The 21,132-nt window shown below is 48.0% G+C and overlaps 1 protein-coding gene across 4 annotated transcripts in view; it reads left to right on the top strand.

The window, feature by feature from the left end:
- nfatc3a (nuclear factor of activated T cells 3a) overlaps nucleotides 1-21,132 on the top strand; it is a 76,395-nt gene that overhangs the window by 20,578 nt on the left and 34,685 nt on the right. For all 4 annotated transcript variants that reach the window (XM_029767901.1, XM_029767900.1, XM_029767903.1 and 1 more), the window contains exons 2-3: nucleotides 1,231-2,407; nucleotides 9,917-10,079. In XM_029767901.1, the coding sequence (XP_029623761.1) occupies nucleotides 1,231-2,407; nucleotides 9,917-10,079 (1,340 nt within the window). The remainder of the gene's footprint in view (nucleotides 1-1,230; nucleotides 2,408-9,916; nucleotides 10,080-21,132) is intronic.

Raw genomic sequence — 21,132 nt, 5'->3', positions numbered from 1 at the left:
TACTTTACAGGAGAGCACAGCACAACTATGTGAAGTGATTTACACTACTGCTGCAGCAGTAGTTCAAAGAGAACTGTATTTTTACAAAGTTACATAGGTTTAATATTGCAAACTCTCTTCATCTTTGTGCGAAGTCCTAATATTGAACAGAACTATGGAATAGAACGTGACATGGTGGATTTCTCGTGATGAGTCCAGGGGCGTGTTGTGACGCTGTCCTGTGTTCGTGACCCAGTTAGGTCCAGCCAGTTTATCAATAACTACAAATAGAGTGGTGTTGGTGGACAATAGGTTGTTGTCTGTGAGCCACCTATCTTTTGTGTGTGTGCGTGCCTGTCTTTGTGCCTGTCTTTGTGCCTGTCTTTGTGCCTGTCTTTGTGCCTGTCTTTGTGCCTGTCTTTGTGCCTGTCTTTGTGCCTGTCTTTGTGCCTGTCTTTGTGCCTGTCTTTGTGCCTGTCTTTGTGCCTGTCTTTGTGCCTGTCTTTGTGCCTGTCTTTGTGCCTGTCTTTGTGCCTGTCTTTGTGCCTGTCTTTGTGCCTGTCTTTGTGCCTGTCTTTGTGCCTGTCTTTGTGCCTGTCTTTGTGCCTGTGTGTGGCCAGACAGGGCCGATGTGTATTATTAGAGTGCCGGTGCTGCCGTGGTGACAGGAGAGAGCATCCACCGTGTGTGAATTTGTTTCCTGAGGAGCGATGCTCATCGGTTATCCCTCTTGGAACCATGCCCTTTTTTTTCTTCCCGTCTAAACACGCGCGCACACACACCTCTCTCGTCCCCCCGCCCCTCTGGAATGTAGGACTATGTCTGGAATGGAGGTAGCCTATCAGTAGACCATAATGTACCTACTGTTGTAGATGAGGACTATCCTTGTTTGTAGCGAAGCAAAGTAACTCCTCCTATGTGTGTAGGTGTGTGTCAAGCCAACTCCTGTTCAAGGCTAGCAGAATGAAAACCACAGCAATAAAGCACCAATAAAGGTGTTAGTCAGGGAGATAGTGGAGCTGTTTGCCTGGGTATTTCCTTATCACTCCCCTGGCGGTGCAGTGGCCTTAGATCTCACAGGAATAGGGGTAAAAGTAATGTTCTGTTGAAATAAATTCAGTTCAAAGGCATTGCCAGATCACAAGTATTAGCATCCTCCTCATATAATACAAATAGGTATTGTATGGACCATAGAGCGGTTATTGTGATGGTGACTTATGATTATTTTACTCTCCATCATTCCCTCTTCAGATCTGGAGCCTGACGACAATACGTCGTTCTACATCCTTAATGTGGGCCAGCAGTCCGTGGTCAACAACCAGTCTATGGGCCAGTCACGCAATGGCAGCATGCAGTCTCACCCCCACTCCCAAGTCATCAGCTCCTCCCCCCATCAGCGCCTGCAGTCCCACAAGGTGTACGACCCCAACTATGAGGTCCAGGACAATGTCAACAAAAACAAATCCAGCCCTGCAGGTGGGGGTGGGGGGCCTCCCAAAGCCTTTGAGTGTCCGAGCATCCAGATCACCTCTATCTCCCCCAGCTGTCAGCAGGAGATGGATGCTAACGAGGTCAATCTTAGAGGTAATGATGGGGACTACCACCATGGGGACCGGCCCCTGTCCAGGGACCACCTGTACCTGCCCTTAGACCACTCGTACCGGGACTCAACTCTCAGCCCGTCCCCCTGCAGCTCCCTGTCCTCCAGGAGCTGGTTCTCAGACGCCTCGTCCTGCGAGTCCTTCTCCCACGTGTACGATGACGTGGACTCTGAGCTGAACGAAGCGGCCGCAAGGTTTACCCTGGGGTCTCCCCGCACCTCCCCTGGCTGCTCCCCTCACCCTGGGGTCCTGGAGGAGGGTCTGTGGGCTGGGCATCAGCACCACCATCCTGCCTTTCATCATTCCCACTCCTCTCACTCCCTGTCCCCCCGAGTCTCCCCCTGCCACTCCCCACGCACCTCCGTCACCGACGAGAACTGGCTGAGCCCCCGGCCGCCGTCCCGGCCCTTCTCACGCCCTACCTCACCCTGCGGGAAGAGACGCCACTCCAGCGCAGACATCTGCTACCCAGTGGTCTCCGTGTCCCCACACCACTCCCCGATCCCCACCCCCGAGCCGTCCCCAAGGGGCAGCGTGACAGAGGACACCTGGATAGGAAGCCCCTCCATGGGCATGTTCCAGTGCTGCCCTTCCGAGGCAGACATCCCCTCCAAGACTAGGAAGACTTCCCAGGACCGGACATGCTCCATGGGGGGGAAGGGAGACCTGGGCCTGGACGACTCTGGGAACGGGTCCCCCCTTATGGACTCTCCCTTGGAAGACACCCTGCACTCCCTGAAGAAGGACGGGCCAGGGGAACAGTTTCTCTCAGTGCCCTCACATTTCACATGGAACAAACCCAAACCAGGACACACACCCATCTTCAGGTATGTCACTTCCTGTATCTGCCCTCTCAATCACAGATAGAGTTGGAAAATTCCACAAACTTTCCCAGAAATGTTGGTTGGAGGATTCCCAGAATCAGTAGGGAATAAGCTGGGAGGGAATCCTCCAACCAGGATATCGGAATAACCAAGGAAGATATTTTGCAACACTAATCACAGCTCATCTTTAGCTTTAGTCAGCATTTAGAATGAATACACACTCAGAGTCATTAGTATTACTAGGTCAAGGTAGAGTACATGAAAGGTACAGATAGGAACCTTTATGGGACCTTTATAGGATTAGTGATAAATGAACAAAATGTTCAGTAGCCTGTTTGATCCCGATAAGAGCATTAAGACACTGTTCGTACTACTATTTTATGAAGGAAGATTCTTACATTTAATCAAGTTTAATAGCAATAGATTACAGTTCACTCCTGGTTATGCAATGGCTTGGACAGTTGGGCAAGCGTTCCTCAAATTTGAGCTTGCAGTCGGATATCCAGAGCTCCGGAGTTACAATTATGTAGCCTAATTGAATTGGAACAGGGGAACTACACTGCACTTAGTCTGCACCTATCAGGGCTGCACTAGTATAATATTCTGTAGGTTATACCGGTATAACTGTGTCTGTAGGTTTGACTCCAATGCTCTCAAATTTTAGGTCACTTCTTTAGACCCACATGGGCTGAAACATTTAATGAGCCACAGAGACATGATGGCGCTGTCTGAAGTAGCACAACAGTGTAACATAAGGTTGTTGGTGCCTGGGGGGAAGCACATGCGCACGTCTCACACACACAAACACACACACACACACACACACACACACACACACACACACACACACACACACACACACACACACACACACACACACACACACTTTTTATCTGGAAATTGGCGTAACCAGAAGCTCTTGATCGTCGTGACGCACTGACTTCTATCAGAAAGAGCGGGTTAAAGTTTCCTTTTTCTGCTCTCCCAATGTGTGCAGCAGATGAAGTCTCAGCCTTGTTTGTGTGCTCTGGCCCCTAGCGCTATAAATCGGCACAGGTCACATATGGCTGAGGGGCCACACCACCACCATCTAACCCAGCCTTCCTGAAACACCACAGTCTGGCTTCCCATTCACAGACACCTTCCAGAAAGGGGTCAACACTGTACCTTGTTATAGTGGTCTAATGCCCTGCTTCAAGAATATATTAATATCTAGGATAAACCACTATTTACAAAATGATTAGGTCTTTAGGACTAGAGTAGACTTCCACTGTTGGATGTAGTGAGTGCTGTGACTGTGGGGTGATCTCTCTTGTCTGCTGTAGAAGGTTCTGGAAGTGTCTCCACCAGGGTTGTCACCATGATACCAGTATCGCGATACTCAGAAGTATTGTGGCAAGGAAACAAGAAATGAAGCAGACATCATTTCAGTCCTATAGTAGAAAATAAAACGTTTTTTTAAACAACCATAGAGTTTAGTCTGCTTCCTGTTATTTTGTTTTACCAAGGAAAATGTGGTATTGTAGTATCGCAACACTGGTATCGTGACAACCCCAGTCTCCAGTCAGAGAAGCTGTGTCTGGGAGGTGTTCTGCTGAACAGATGGTCCTGGCGTCTGTCTGCTGGGTGGCTGTCAGTGTTCAGTGGCTGGTGGTGGAGGAAACTGAGGCATGGGGCAGGCTGCTCCGAGTCTGAGCCTCAGACAGACTGGGGATGGATTCAGGGAGCCCTCCCTATACCTTGATCCCAGATCTGTTTGCTGTATAGACAATGGGCATGAAAATGACCATTGTAGTTGGCTATACTGCACAAAAAGATCTGTAACCAGGCTAGTCCATCCCACCTCAGGGCTAACCATAGACATACATATTCACATACCGGTATTCAGGTTGATATGACATTTAGTGGGGCTAAGAAAGGCTTTATTGCTCAGCACACGCATACTCAGGCTGACTGGATCTCGTTCAGGCAAATTAGAAATAAGTGCACTCAGGCTATCCGGAAGGCCAAAGTTAGTTACTTTAAGGAGCAGTTCTCTCGGTTAAAAACCTGGAGAATAAACCCTCCTCACAGCCGCCCATGTCCCTTAATGTTGATGTGGTTGTTACTGACAAGGAGCACATGGCTGGGCTCTTTAATCACCACTTAAGTCAGGATTCCTATTTGACTCAGCCATGCCTCCTTGCCCGTCCAACATTTCCTCATCTCCCACCCCTTCTAATGCGACTAGCCCCGATGCTCCTTCCTCTTTCCCCTGCCCCGCTACAAAGTTTCTCCCTGCGGGCGGACACGGAGTCTGAGGTGCTATAGGAGCTCCTTAAACTTGACCCCCAAAAAACATCTGGGTCTGATGGTTTAGACCCTTTCTTCTTTAACCTCTCTGGGGTATGTGGGAGTGACCGTCCCACCTGCGGGACACACTATTCAACAGCCAGTGAAATAGCAGGGCGCCAAATTCAAAACAACAAAAATCTCATAATTCAAATTTCTCAAACATACAACTATTATATTCCATTTTAAAGATACACTTCTCGTTAATGCAACCACATTGTCCGATTTCAAAAAGGCTTTACGGCGAACGCATAGCATTAGATTATGTTAGGACATCACCTTGACAAGAAAAAACACAGCAATTTTCCAAGCAAGGAGAGGCGTCACAAAAACCAGAAATACAGCTAAAATGGATCACTAACCTTTGATGATCTTCATCAGATGGCACTCATAGGACTTCATGTTACACAATACATGTATGTTTTGCTCGATAAAGTTCATATTTATATCCAAAAACCCCATTTTACATTAGTGTGTAATGTTCAGAAATGTTTTGCCTCCCAAAACTTCCGGTGAACGAGCACATCAATTTACAGAAATACTCATCATAAACGTTGATAAAATATTAAACTGTAATTCAAAGAATTATAGATACACTTCTCCTTAATGCAACCGCGGTGTCAGATTAAAAAAAATATATACTTTACAGCGAAAGCACACTTTGCAATAATCTGAGTACAGCGTTCAGACACGAAACCAAACCCCGCCATTTTGTGGAGTCAATAAAACTCAGAAATAATATTATAAATATTCACTTACCTTTGATGATCTTCATCAGAATGCACTCCCAGGAATCCCAGGTCCACAATAAATGTTTGTTTTGTTCGATAAAGTCCATCATTTATGTCCAAATACCTCCTCTTTTTCATGCGTTCAGTCCACTACTCCAAATGCAGGAAGCGCGCGAAAATGTCCCGATGAAAAGTCAAAAAAAGTTATATTTACGTCAAACGATGTATAGCATCAATCTTTAGGATGTTTTTAACATAAATCTTCAGTAATATTCCAACGGGACAATTCCAATGTCTTCAAAAAAGAAAAGGAACACAGCTCACACTCACGTGAGCGCTCGCCTCTGAGCTCATGTCATTTCCTCACTCATCTGACTCCAGGCCCTTTTGTTCGCTCCATATTCACAGTAGAAGCATAAAACAACGTTCTAAAGACTGTTGACATCTAGTGGAAGGCTTAGGAAGTGCAAAATGAACCCTAAGTCACTGTATACTGTATAGGGAATCACTTGGAAAAACTACAAGCCTCAGATTTCCACACTTCCTGGTTGGATTTTTCTCAGGTTTTTGCCTGCCATATGAGTTCTGTTATACTCACAGACATCATTCAAACAGTTTTAGGAACTTCAGAGTGTTTTCTATCCAAATACACTAATAATATGCATATCCTACCTTCTGAGCCTGTGTAGCAGGCAGTTTAATTTGGGCACACCTTTCATCCGGACGTCAAAATACTGCCCCCTACCCTAGAGAAGTTAAGGTTGCTGCCCCTATCATCACCAAGCCTATCTCTGACCTTTTTAACCTGTCTCTCCTCTCTGGGGAGGTTCCCATTGCTTGGAAGACAGCCACGCTGTGTCCTTTATTTAAAGGGGGAGATCAAGCTGATCCTAACTGTTATAGGCCAATTTCTATTTTGCCCTGTTTATCAAAAGTGTTGGAAAAACCTGTCAATAACCAACTGACTGGCTTTCTTGATGTCTATAGTATTCTCTCTGGTATGAAATCTGGTTTCCGCTCAGGTTATGGATGTGTCACTGCAACCTTAAAGGTCCTCTGATGTCACCATTGCCTTTGATTCTAAGCAATGTTGTGCTGCTATTTCTATTGAGTTGGCCAAAGCTTTTGATACGGTAGACCATTCCATTCTTGTGAGCCGGCTAAGGAGTATTGGTGTCCCTGAGGGGTCTTTGGCCTGGTTTGCTAACTAGCTCTCTTAAAGAGTGCAGTATATAAAGTCAGAAAACCTGCTGTCTCAGCCACTGTCTGTTACTAAGAGAGTACCCCAAGGCTCAATCCTAGGCCCCGCACTCTTCTCAATTTACATCAACAACATAGCTCAGGCAGTAGGAAGCTCTCTCATCCATTTATATGCAGATGATACAGTCTAATACTCAGAATACTGAGATATCTACTGCAGCCCTCATCCTCCAATTAGGCCGTCATTGTAAATAAGAGTTTGTACTTAACTGACTTTCCTAGTTAAATAAAAGTTAAATAAAGAATGAGAGATGTACAGGGGAGCGGCTGTAGGCCGCAGGTGGTGACTGGTAGCACCAGACTGGGAGCCCCAGAGCCCCGCGGTACGGAGCAGCATACCCTAGAAAGGTTACGCTAATTCAGGCTCCGACCTCTGCTCCAACCCGCTCCCTCCGCCCGCCACAACGCTCAGGTTTCCTAGCTACCAAACCCCTCTTGTGTTACTGTGGCCGCTGGCCAGGGAAAACATACACTTCCGGTGTTATGTCGGTGGCATTGGAGGATACGAGACAAGCCACTGTTGTTTTTAGGCCTTAAACCTTGAGAGACGGTTTCCCAGATCTAGATTAAGATTACTTCTGGACTACAAAGCATGCTCATTGGAGAATCCTTATTCAAAGGGCTTCGTGCAGTACATCTTAATAGCATGCAATGTGATCATATTCATGGGGGCTTTCCTCTGCCATGTGCTGTGGGGGAATCTAGGCTACCAGGACAGGCTATCCTATAGCCTACTTTGATTCAAAATCGCATGGGAACAGATGCCAGTGGTACAATACCCCTCATTGACCACAATGTTAGAGACACGTGCTTCTATTTTTCTTCAAATGTCATTCTTTCCTCTGGACAACAGTTTATTCAGTGAACCGGCTCCAAAGAAAGCCAGCCACCACATTTCTCCCATTTAGCCTGACTGATGGTGTCCGGAGTCAGCCAGCTGCCCAGCTTCTGATGGAGGCATGGAGTATAGGGAAAAACTGACTGACTCATGTTTTGCTACTCTGTTGAGTTCTTTTTGAGTTCCCTGGCCTTTAGCAAGTTAACATTGATTTTATTTGGTGTCTGTGGTTTGCATGCTGTGTGAGGGCTGAGTGGAGGGCATTTCTATGTGGCATGTTTGTCTGGCATAGCATGGCCTGTTGAAAGCACAATTTTAGTTTTGCCATGACCTGACGGGGGGCACATAAAGAAACAATAGACAATGATTAGTGACTTTCTTTGACTAGCGGAGAAGGTTAGGCTAGCCTTCGTGGTTAGGCTAGTTACTGTAGAGAGAGGCATAATGTGGTGTAAATGTCTGCCTGCTAGGACAGTTTACAGTGATGTGTATCATTCCTCTTACTCATAGACCATGGACGCACACACACCCACACACGTTTCATTTCTCCCCATTTGTACTGCACAGTGCTGTGTTCGAGCAAACTGTGTCTCCCTGTAACTGTTAACAGACCAGGAACACCTGTATCATGCTATATGAAACACATACTGAGAGCTCCTGAACTGGCTCAATGTAGCCAAATCTTTATAACTGGCTCAATGTAGCCCCGTCTTTATAACTGGCTCAATGTAGCCCCGTCTTTATACCTGGCTCAATGTAGCCAAGTCTTTATACCTGGCTCAATGTAGCCAAGTCTTTATAACTGGCTCAGTGTAGCCAAGTCTTTATACCTGGCTCAATGTAGCCCCGTCTTTATACCTGGCTCAATGTAGCCAAGTCTTTATAACTGGCTCAATGTAGCCAAGTCTTTATACATGGCTCAATGTAGCCAAGTCTTTATACCTGGCTCAATGTAGCCCCGTCTTTATACCTGGCTCAATGTAGCCAAGTCTTTATACCTGGCTCAATGTAGCCCCGTCTTTATAACTGGCTCAATGTAGCCAAGTCTTTATACCTGGCTCAATGTAGCCAAGTCTTTATACCTGGCTCAATGTAGCCAAGTCTTTATACCTGGCTCAATGTAGCCAAGTCTTTATACCTGGCTCAATGTAGCCAAGGCTTTTTCATGAAGATTCAGTGTATAGGCTAGTAGATGATGAATTACTAACATCCTAAATAGTTTTGACAATAATTTGCCTAAATAGGTTTTTAGAACAGTATTTCTCTGTAGGTTCTAGCTCAATAGAGCCATAGACCAGCCAAGCTACCCAGAGACCCACTGAGAGAGAGAGAGTTTGTCTGTGTGGATGGGCACAGATTGAGTGTTTATTTTTGAGTGCAGCTGTTCAAATATGATTGTGCCCTACATAGATAAAAACATACAGAGGGAAAAACCCCCATCAGCCTGCAGCTTCTCCTGTGACACAGCCTCATCCATACTACAGTGCTGAACAACACAACCATACTCTCCATCCATCTATATACCGTTTATAGTGTAAAACCCCTTCATGATTCACTGCTAGTTACAGTCCCTGCATGACCTATGACAAGTGTGATTATTTCAGTATGGTTAGCCTAATGTTGGTGGGAATTCCTATGATTCACTGTCTGACTGATGGGGTTGAACACATAGCCTACAGCCCCATTTAGACACTGTACTCTGTGTGTCACTCAGACCTAGTGTAGGCCTAGTGTGATCCTCTACAATGTTTCCAGAGGTCATGATTCAGCACAACCTGTTGTGCCCTCACTTCTTTGTATTACCATACAAAATGTGTCATTGCATTGGTTCTTCTATGTACTTATTCTCTTTGATTAAGGGCAGTCAAACCTACATTCCAGTAGCATATTTATGTTAAAAGCACAACCTCTTTTCCCTGACCAAATACAATTGCGATACTTGAGTGGTTCTCTATACTAAAATTCACTCATCTTACAAGTAAATGCTCTTAGTTCTCAGAATAGGACATGTGGGTGTGCTGGCCTGGCAGTAGTTTGTAAACAGCTACTGTGCTGTGCTGCCAAGGCAGGTTTGAATGAATCCAGACGGCTTAACTAGCTCATACCTGCCCCTGCTAGCTAATATGTTAGACCTAAATCTCTGATTATAGAGCCTTTTTGTTATCCATAGGATGGTTATGTAGTCACAGCGGCTCACAGGTAATGTCTTCCCAAAAGACAAGAAATGCTAGGTGATATAGGCTATATCTATTTGTTATCCATAGATCACCTAGGTAATGCCTAGGTGATCTGTATCTTGTTGTTATCCAAACCATCAGTACCCTTATTGTCTCTGTATCGGTCTGTCCCCAGGACCTCCTCCCTGCCCCCCCTGGACTGGCCCCTACCCCACCTGTTTGGCCAGTACGAGCTGAAGGTTGAGGTGCACCCCAAGGCCCACCACCGAGCGCACTACGAGACGGAGGGAAGCAGAGGGGCGATCAAAGCTGCATCAGGTGGTCATCCTGTTGTCAAGGTAAGTAGTCTTTACCCTAGATTGTTTTCCAGACAGGGCTCAAAGGCCCCTGGCATCAACATTGTTAAAGCGGGTGGACCTTCCTCACTAATTCACTGGCCTAGTACATTTTTTACATTTTTAGTCATTTAGCAGACGCTCTTATCCAGAGCGACTTACAGTAGTGAATGCATACATTTTAATTTCATTTCATACATTTCTTTTTTTCTGTGCTGGCCCCCCGTGGGAATCGAACCCACGACCCTGGCGTTGCAAACACCATGCTCTACCAACTGAGCTACATGGTCAGTGAATAACCCATAGAAATCAGAATAACCAAAACATTCAGTTATTACCAGCTGGTGTAACCAACCTTACCTAATAATTGGCAAAACACAGGTCAAATGGCTCTTTAGGTCATAGTATACAGTAGGTCATGGCCAGTTTGCTGTGCCCGTCTGTTAGCATGATGCCTGACTGCCCTGCAGTGTGTTACATAAGGTAAACCTGGCCGGGTGTGGCCTGATATCATTGGTTAATTCTTATATATTAAAATAGCATACAAAACACATAAATGGATAGCATACGATCATAGATACAATTTGGTTACATAAGCCTATAAACATTTACAATAGCAAAATCACAATAATGGCTTCAGATTAAAGTCTACGTTGAGACCGAAGGGAGCAAGGGTCTTTAAATTAAAGATCCAGGCAGCCTCTCGTTTTAACAATAAATTGTCGAGGTCAGCTCCTCTCCTAGGGAGGGTGACATGTTCGATGCCAATATAACGCAGAGACGAAATCGAGTGGTTTGCTTCCAAAAAGTGGGCCGCAACTGGGTAAGTCGAGTTTTTGCACCAAATGGTGCGATGCTCCGAGATTCGTACTTTTAATTTGCACTTTGTTTTACCCACATAATTTAAAGATAAATAACTGCCTTAGTGGAGCACGTGATAACACCTTTGATTGCATAAGGTAAACCTTTCTGAATCTAACCTATACCACCAGGGAAACTATCACCGTAGTCATGTAACCATGATGTCGGTGTAGCAACCTGGACGCAGGAAGTAGAACTAAAGAACCTCTCTGATGTAAACTACAAGAGGTAGTGCAGCTCAGTTCAGTTCTGGAGGAGACCTGCATCTATACTGACAGTGACAGTCTGGAGAAGGACACCCGAGTGGTGCAGCGGTCTAAGACACTGCATCTCAATGCAAGAGGCGTCACTGCAGTACCTGGTTCGAATCCAGGCTACATCACATCCGGCCGTGATTGGGAGTTCCATAGAGCCCAGCATCGCCCAGGTTTGGCTGGGGTAGGCCGCCATTGTAAATAAGAATTTGTTCTTAACTGACTTGCCTAGTTAAATAAAGTTTACATGTACATTTAAAAAAAAAATCAGATTGATAGACCGCCCGTGCCTTGTAGAATCAGGACTGGGACTGTCACAACATGCAGTACCTCAACTGTCAATTTAGGTTACGTCTAGGTTACGGCAGCAAGTGCTAGTGAATTAAAGTATTATGTGTAAGTATTACCAAACAATAACTGCCCCACCCCTCACTCTGTACAGGTAGAAAGGGTAAGCTGCTGCAGCAGGCACACCAAGCAGGACAGGGTACATCATCGCAGTCACTGTACCCGAAGCCCAATTAGTTTGTCTGTCATGTGATACCCCAGAGACTGCGGCAGAGTGAGCTTCAGCCTTACTACTGTACCAGGCCTGGGTTCAAATAGTATTTTAAATATTTCTGTTACTTAACTTGTATATAATAATATATGCCATTTAGCAGATGCTTTTATCCAAAGTGACTTACAGTCATGCATGCATACATTTAACGTATGGGTGGTCCCGGGAATTGAACCCACTACCCTGGCATTACAAGTGCCATGCTCTACCAACTGAGCTACAAAGGACGAGTTCCAAAGGTCCAAACCCTGTCCAACTACAACTCCTATCCAGGCAGGCTCAAGAAAAGGCTCCCAAGTATTTTGAAAGGTTTTGAATACTATTTGATCTGAGGTCTGTTACAGTACCTATATAGCGCCACATTCCTGACCCAGGGCTCCCGTTCTGTTATCCAGCTGACAACCAGAGCACAGCCAGGCAGCAGGTGAATATTTTATGCTCAGGGGACAGGGATCCTTTGTGTGGTGACTGAAGCCGGGCGGACTGCATCATGGGCCATGACCAGTGGTGTGTAACCCAACAATGCCCCTGCTTGGAGTGTGTGTTTGCGTCACCCAACAATAACCCTGCTTATAAGAGCCAGGAGGTGGGTTGTCATTCCAGTCCAGTCCCTCAGGATCATCTTTTAGTTGGGGTTTTAATGGAACTATACACTGGTTCCCACAGCAACCCCAATGTAATATTCTTCTAATTGAAGTGACCTTTAAGAATGTGGACCAGAGGAAGACCACAGTTTGGTGTCCAGAACCGCTCATTTCTTTAATCTTTCACTGGGGTTGTCATCATTGGTTATTTTGATGCAAATGTTGTTGACCATTTGCTCCATACAGCATAGTTTCTTAAAAACTATGCCAACTCTCATCTCAGGGCGAGTTATACAGACTGGGTCCTGTTCCTCCATCAGTCAGAGCTAATGCTGAACCATTTCAACTGCAACCTCTCATTCTACCCCACCATGTGTGACGATGCATAATTTAGTTTTCAGAATGTTGAACCCATACGAGCATTGGCTGTGTTTGCCCTCATTCCTAGTCCAGAAGGGAGCTATTTGGCTATAAGATTATTTCATTCCTTTTTTTTTGTAGTGTTATATATCGCTCCTCTCTCGTGTGTGTGTGTGTGTGTGTGTGTGTGTGTGTGTGTGTGTGTGTGTGTGTGTGTGTGTGTGTTATGGGGCACCAGAGCAGTGTAACACTAGGAACATGTGATGATGGATGATATCATCTCTGATGAGGCAGGTCTAGTGGCATTGACCTTGTTTACTAAACAGAACTTCCTCATTGTTTCTCTGTTGACACTCTGTTTCCCCCTTTAACACTGTGGGACCAAGAGGCTGTCCTGTTATATTTGTTTTCACAGAAACACTGTTGTTTTGATTAAAACCTAAGCACCTGCCTTACTGATACAGGCCCAAGACACATTGTGCTGCTAGAGTATTTACAAAAAGTCTCAGGTAAGAAGTGCTGATTTTGGACCAGGTCCCAACCGGTCCAGAAAATCATATTCATTATGAATTCTTTATGTAAAAGACAAAACTGATCCTATATCAGCAGTCGTACTCTGAGTGAATATGCAGGAGGCCCTGGTGAATAGGGGTGATTCATCAAGGGTCAGTCACTAGGCTAACAACAGACTGACTAACAGCCTTTTCCCTCCAGGTGTAGGTCTGTAACTAAGCCTATAGTCCCTAGCCGTAGGAGGACATTGGTCCCTCAGGGTCTCCAGTGTGTCACTGCATCCTTCAGCTCTGATGGCGCCAGTCTTCCTGTGGAGTCGACTGACTCAGGTGTTGGGACTCGTGATGTCATCAACTGACGCCATGACTGCCATCTGGCCGTGGTGTGGGAAGCTTCCTTTTGTGACTGTTGTGTTTGTTGTCTATATCAAGACACACACACACACACACACACACACACACACACACACACATACACACACTCTCACACGTACACACACATACACCCCCCCTCCCCCAGATCAAGGAGCTGCTATGTCAACAGAAAAACAAGAGCATGCCACTGGGAAGGGGTCCATGGCAGAGCCCTGCACAGGCAGGAAAATGAAAATTCAGGCTCTACCCTACCCATGTCCACGGCGTTCAGGCTCTACCCTACCCATGTCCACGACGTTCAGGCTCTACCCTACCCATGCCCACGACGTTCAGGCTCTACCCTACCCATGCCCATGACGTTCAGGCTCTACCCTACCCATGCCCACGACGTTCAGGCTCTACCCTACCCATGTCCACGACGTTCAGGCTCTACCCTACCCATGTCCACGACGTTCAGGCCCTACCCTACCCATGTCCACGACGTTCAGGCTCTACCCTACACGTGTCCACGACGTTCAGGCTCTACCCTACACGTGTCCACGACGTTCAGGCTCTACCCTACACGTGTCCACGACGTTCAGGCTCTACCCTACACGTGTCCACGACGTTCAGGCTCTACCCTACACGTGTCCACGACGTTCAGGCTCTACCCTACACGTGTCCACGACGTTCAGGCCCTACCCTACCCATGCCCACGACGTTCAGGCTCTACCCTACCCATGCCCACGACGTTCAGGCTCTACCCTACCCATCCCCATGACGTTCAGGCTCTACCCTACCCATGTCCACGACGTTCAGGCTCTACCCTACCCATGTCCACGACGTTCAGGCTCTACCCTACCCATGTCCACGATGTTCAGGCCCTACCCTACCCATGTCCACGACGTTCAGGCTCTACCCTACACATGTCCACGACGTTCAGGCTCTACCCTACACATGTCCACGACGTTCAGGCTCTACCCTACACATGTCCACGACGTTCAGGCTCTACCCTACACATGTCCACGACGTTCAGGCCCTACCCATGCCCATGACGTTCAGGCTCTACCCTACCCATGTCCACGATGTTCAGGCTCTACCCTACCCATGTCCACGACGTTCAGGCTCTACCCTACCCATGTCCACGACGTTCAGGCCCTACCCTACCCATGCCCACGACGTTCAGGCTCTACCCTACCCATGTCCACGACGTTCAGGCTCTACCCTACCCATGTCCACGACGTTCAGGCTCTACCCTACCCATGTCCACGATGTTCAGGCTCTACCCTACCCATGCCCACGACGTTCAGGCCCTACCCTACCCATGCCCACGACGTTCAGGCTCTACCCTACCCATGTCCACGACGTTCAGGCCCTACCCTACCCATGGCCACGACGTTCAGGCCCTACCCTACCCATGCCCACGACGTTCAGGCCCTACCCTACCCATGCCCACGATGTTCAGGCTCTACCCTACCCATGTCCACGATGTTCAGGCCCTACCCTACCCATGCCCACGACGTTCAGGCTCTACCCTACCCATGTCCATGATGTTCAGGCCTTACCCTACCCATGTCCACGATGTTCAGGCTCTACCCTACCCATGTCCACGACGTTCAGGCTCTACTCTACCCATGCCCACGACGTTCAGGCTCTACTCTACCCATGTCCACGACGTTCAGGCCCTACTCTACCCATGCCCACGACGTTCAGGCCCTACCCATGCCCACGACGTTCAGGCCCTACCCTACCTGGGCCCGATTGCTTCTGACAAATATAAGGCCCTGCCCGAACCCGAAATCAGAATTAACTTTCTCCATGAGTTGCTCACCTCTGTCTGTTCCCTGCTCCATCCCTGCGCTGCGCTGCATCCGCTCCCTGCAACGGCCCAGCTTGGGCTGCTCATGAGACGTGGTAGAGCTGTTAGCTGGCAACTTTTCGTCACTCTAAACTCCTACCAAAACTTACGGAATATTATTATTTTCAGTGAAATAATCTATCCTGTTGACTTGGACAATGTTCTGGTTTTATATTTTATAAGAAGTTCTGACACCATGTTATGATGGTAAGATATGATTGTACAGAGACAGGAGGGAGCCCGGCCCGTACCCTGGTTGATGAAAAAATCGGCCTTAACCTGAAGTATAATGTTGGGGCCCTTCAGACTCGGGTCGGGTATCAGAGCTACTGTAGGTAGCTGTAGCGCAGGGGAGGAGCAGTGGTGTAGTGGACGGTAAAAACAGTTTACTCACCTTTTGCGGAAAAATGCATTGAAAGTACAGGAAGCGTGACTTTTTTTCACTGCAACCGGCGATCAGAGTTAACCCAACCTATTTTTTTTACCACTACATCCCTGGGCAGAAGGAGCAGGACAGACGGCGAGCGTGCGGACATGGGCATGTAGGTGTGTGCGTACGTGTCTCCCCCTCAGCCAATCAACCTACATTATTCATGCTACAGTATCTGCTTTATGCTAATTTTACCGGTCCTGTTCCTGAAGCACTTCCTGGCTTGTCTCCCTATCATCTCTCTATTTGTCTAGACTCTCTGTGACCGAGCCCTGTTTGTATGGCAGAAGCCAGCCAGGCTTTGTCTGTTGTTTTCTCTTATCACAGTGGGCCACAGATGCAGTTATAATGGTAGAGGTTGTGTGCCTGAGGCGGGAAGCTGTTAAAATATCCTGGTCCTCCCACCACCTGAAAGGGAAGGGTGGACTTGTCTCTGTTTTCTGCTACTGTTACCATTCATGTTTTTACTGCCGTATGTTGACTTGTTGCTAACCAAAGGAAAAGAAAGGCAGCTTTAAAGCATGCCTCTATATAGGACGTGTACTTCACTGATAATGCTGCTCACCTAGTTTGAGCAACAGGCATGTGTTTGCTTGAGGGGCCTCATCTTAAATGAGTGTTTTTTATTTCATCCCCCATATTGTTTAGTAGATTTGAAAGGTCGCTAGCTACAGGGTCTCCTTCCCATAACCCCAAAGGTACTAGGTTATCAGGCAGGGCAGCGTCATTTACATGTGAGGAACATGCAAGACTAACTGATCTTATCCACACTGTGATCAAACGGCCACCCAACTGTTCCCTTGGGCTTACATGCACATACATATCCTACAATAGGTTAATGAGTAGTATAAGGGAACGTCAAAAATGTAGCGTCTCCTCAGTCCGTGTCTCCCCCCCAAATAAACCATAGAGTGCAACAGAAAGAAAGCCACGGGTCTGCATGTCATAACAGTCATCTTCTAACTAAAACCTACAGTAGCCAGACAAACAAAAGCAAAACAATGTGACACTGTTTACATGGCACTGTTTGGACAGAGGTGATTCATACCACTGTGTTCTGTGTGGAATGCTGCTTATTCCAGTGGATACCACGCTAGGCTATGCTACGCTAAGCTGTTCTAATGTAAACAGCCTGGGTTACGCTAGGCTAAGCTAGGGCTTCTCCTCACAGGCTAGCCAAACTGCTGGGCAGGCAGACCACAATTGTCAGGCACACCTGTTGCTAGGAGATGGGTAAATCCAAAGCCTCTGGCTTAGCAATCCATGTGCGTATTTAACCAGCCTAATTGTGCGCTTGCTGCTTCGACACAAAGAAAAGGAGATCCACAGTGTTACACAGTAGGGCCAATGATACAGACACACACACACAGGTGTAGAACTTAGCATGAAATGCTTAGTTACAAGCCCTTAACTAACAATGCAGTTCATCAGTTAAGAAAATATTTACCAAATAAACTAAAGTAAAAAATTCTAAAAAGTAACTAAATAAAATAACAATAACGAGGCTATATACAGGGGGTACTGGTACCGAGTCAATGTGCGGGGGTACATGTTAGAGGTAACTTGTACATGTAGGTAGGGGTAAAGTGACTATGCATAGATAATAAACAGCAAGTAGCAGCAGTGTAAAAACAATGGGGGGGGGTGTCAATGCAAATAATCCGGGTGGTTATTTGATTAATTGTTCAGCAGTCTTGGCTTGGGGGTAGAAGCTGTTAAGGAGACTTTTGGTCCTAGACTTGGTGCTCCGGTACCGCTTGCCATGTGGTAGCAGAGAGAACGGTCTATAACTTGTGTGACTGGTGTCTTTGACCATTTTTTGGGTCTTCCTCTGACACGCCTAGTATATAGGTCCTGAATGGCAGGAAGCTTGGCCACAGTGATGTACTGGGCCGTACGCACTACCCTCTGTAACGCCTTACGGTCGGATGCTGAGCAGTTGCCATGCCAGGCGGTGATGCAATCGGTCAGGATGCTCTCGATGGTGCAGCTGTAGAACTTTTTGAGGATCGAAGGACCAATGTCAAATTTGCCACATTTCCTGAGGGGGGAAAAGGTGTTGTCTTGCCCTCTTCACAACTGTCTTGGTGTGTTTGGACCATGATAGTTAGTTGGTGATGTGGACACCAAGGAACTTGAAACTCTCCACCCGCTCCACTACAGTTTACACTTACTGTATTGTGTATTAGGTAAAAGGCTTCTGTAAACAAAAACACTAAATATAAAATGTTTTATATTGCAGCCCTTGCATTTAGTCTTTAACGTTCAGTCTTTTTAATAACTCTAAATGAGTCTATGGTGTCTGAAAATGGGATTTGAAAGACGAGATGGGCTGAGGCTGTCCAAGAGCGCATTACGTTTCCCCCTCTGGCCACACAGAATGATTTTGATATATCACGAACCCCCTCTCTGACTACCGGCGACTGTGGTTCTATTTCTATACAGCATAACCAGCAGCTTTTGTCACATATAAAGCATGTGGCTTGCTGCGTTGTCACTTTTCTACACCAGTCCCCCTCTGCTCCACTGTGTGTAGTCTTTATTCCTCTGTGTTGTCACTTTTCTACACCAGTCCCCCTCTGCTCCACTGTGTGTAGTCTTTATTCCTCTGTGTTGTTGTGGTGGATGGGTAATAAAGAAGGAAACATGCAACGCCCTGCTCTGCAGTTTGTGAACAGGGCTGTGTGTGTGTGAACCGACCGGAGCTGTTGTCCTGCCCCAGGCTCTATTTGATGTAAACATGATGTAGGCTGTGAGTCTCCACTCTCATTTGATGTAATCAGGGTTAGTGTGCAGTGAGACGACAGGGAGAGGGAACTTGGTGGCGGGAGAGAGGGGGAGAGAGAGGGGGAGATGTTTATTGTTCATTTATATTGTTTATTTCACTTTTATTTATTATCTATTTCACTAGCTTTGGCAATGTAACATATGTTTCCCATGCCAATAAAGCGCTTTGAATTGGAGAGAGAGGAAGGAAGGAGAAAAAGGGAGAGAGGGGGGATGGTAAAGAGGGGGAAATAGCCTTCAGCTTCAAGCAGAGGGAAGGGGAGAGACATGGGGGGAGGAAGAGAGGGATAGAAAAGGGGAAAGAGTTACTGAGCTTTGTGCAGACCTACAGAACCATATACTGGCTGAGCATACAGTAGACGTGTGTGTATGTTGACCTTGTTTAAACAAACGGCCAAGCGGCTCTCTGGGCCCTGGTGTGCTGGGTACACAGCAGGCGTGGGTGGGTGGGCCCTAAGCTGTGTCAGAGCAGAGACACCACTGAACATCATGGCCCAGAAGCCGCCCATGACCTTGACCATCGCTGTTCCCGCTCCAACATCTTTCTCTTTCTCTCTCTCACACACACACCCTCTAAGAGCTGTAGTTTACACCAGTGTGAGAATGCACTCATATACACACACACTCATATACACATGCACAGAGCCTTGCCATGGCAACACCAGAGAAACACAGGGAAACAACTTGGCAGAGGCATGCGCCTAAAGAACGTGGTGTGTTACAGTAGAGAGGGAGGGAGAGGGTCGGAGCTGAAGGGGGTGTGGAGCGAGGGGAAAGAGGAGGGAGGGAGGGAGGGAGGGAGAGGGTCGGAGCTGAAGGGGGTGAAGAGCGAGGGGAAAGAGGAGGGAGGTAGAGGGTTGGAGCTGAAGGGGGTGTGGAGGAGAAGTGAGGAGCGAGGAGGGAGAAGGTCGGAGCTGAAGGGGGTGTGGAGGAGAGGTGAGGAGCTGAAGGGGGTGTGGAGGAGAGGTGAGGAGCGAGGAGGGAGAAGGTCGGAGCTGAAGGGGGTGTGGAGGAGAGGTGAGGAGCGAGGAGGGAGAAGGTCGGAGCTGAAGGGGGTGTGGAGGAGAGGTGAGGAGCGAGGAGGGAGAGGTGAGGAGCTGAAGGGGGTGTGGAGGAGAGGTGAGGAGCTGAAGGGGGTGTGGAGGAGAGGTGAGGAGCGAGGAGGGAGAGGTGAGGAGCTGAAGGGGGTGTGGAGGAGAGGTGAGGAGCTGAAGGGGGTGTGGAGGAGAGGTGAGGAGCGAGGAGGGAGAGGTGAGGAGCTGAAGGTGGTGTGGAGGAGAGGTGAGGAGCGAGGAGGGAGAGGGTCGGAGCTGAAGGGGGTGTGGAGGAGAGGTGAGGAGCTGAAGGGGGTGTGGAGGAGAGGTGAGGAGCTGAAGGGGGTGTGGAGGAGAGGTGAGGAGCGAGGAGGGAGAAGGTCGGAGCTGAAGGGGGTGTGGAGGAGAGGTGAGGAGCTGAAGGGGGTGTGGAGGAGAGGTGAGGAGCTGAAGGGGGTGTGGAGGAGAGGTGAGGAGCGAGGAGGGAGAAGGTCGGAGCTGAAGGGGGTGTGGAGGAGAGGTGAGGAGCGAGGAGGGAGAAGGTCGGAGCTGAAGGGGGTGTGGAGGAGAGGTGAGGAGCTGAAGGGGGTGTGGAGGAGAGGTGAGGAGCGAGGAGGGAGAGGTGAGGAGCTGAAGGGGGTGTGGAGGAGAGGTGAGGAGCTGAAGGGGGTGTGGAGGAGAGGTGAGGAGCGAGGAGGGAGAGGTGAGGAGCTGAAGGTGGTGTGGAGGAGAGGTGAGGAGCGAGGAGGGAGAGGGTCGGAGCTGAAGGGGGTGTGGAGGAGAGGTGAGGAGCTGAAGGGGGTGTGGAGGAGAGGTGAGGAGCTGAAGGGGGTGTGGAGGAGAGGTGAGGAGCGAGGAGGGAGAAGGTCGGAGCTGAAGGGGGTGTGGAGGAGAGGTGAGGAGCGAGGAGGGAGAGGTGAGGAGCTGAAGGGGGTGTGGAGGAGAGGTGAGGAGCTGAAGGGGTGTGGAGGAGAGGTGAGGAGCGAGGAGGGAGAGGTGAGGAGCTGAAGGGGGTGTGGAGCGAGGGGAAAGGGGAGGGAGGGTGGATTTAGGCATGGTGTAACATGCCCCTCTCACTGTGAAGTTTGGCAGGCTACGCTTCTGTTGGTGATACGGTGCCTAGCCCAGCCCAACCCAACCCATCCATCAACACTTGTGTTTTGCCTTTTCAAAGGCTGTTTTAAATTTCTCCTTGTTGCATGTCACCCTCTTCTCTCCGGGCCCAGCCGGCCAGGCTGTTTTCTCTTCTAATACTGGATCAGTGGAACAGATGCCACTGAGAACCAAAATAAGCCTCTCTTTATTTAGACCTGAATCTGTAATGGTATCCAGCAGTTTTATATTTAGGTAACCTAGCAGGCTGTGTTTGTGGCTGTGTTTGTGGTTGTGTTCCAAATGGCATTCTAGTCCCTACATAGCTGCCTGCTTTCAGCCAGAGCCCTGGTCGAAAGTAGTGCACTTAC

This window comes from Salmo trutta, chromosome 12 (assembly GCF_901001165.1).
Source record: "Salmo trutta chromosome 12, fSalTru1.1, whole genome shotgun sequence".
NCBI lineage: Eukaryota > Metazoa > Chordata > Actinopteri > Salmoniformes > Salmonidae > Salmo > Salmo trutta.
The sequence above is the reverse complement of the archived record's forward strand: the minus strand, read 5'-3'. Positions and strand labels throughout refer to the sequence as shown.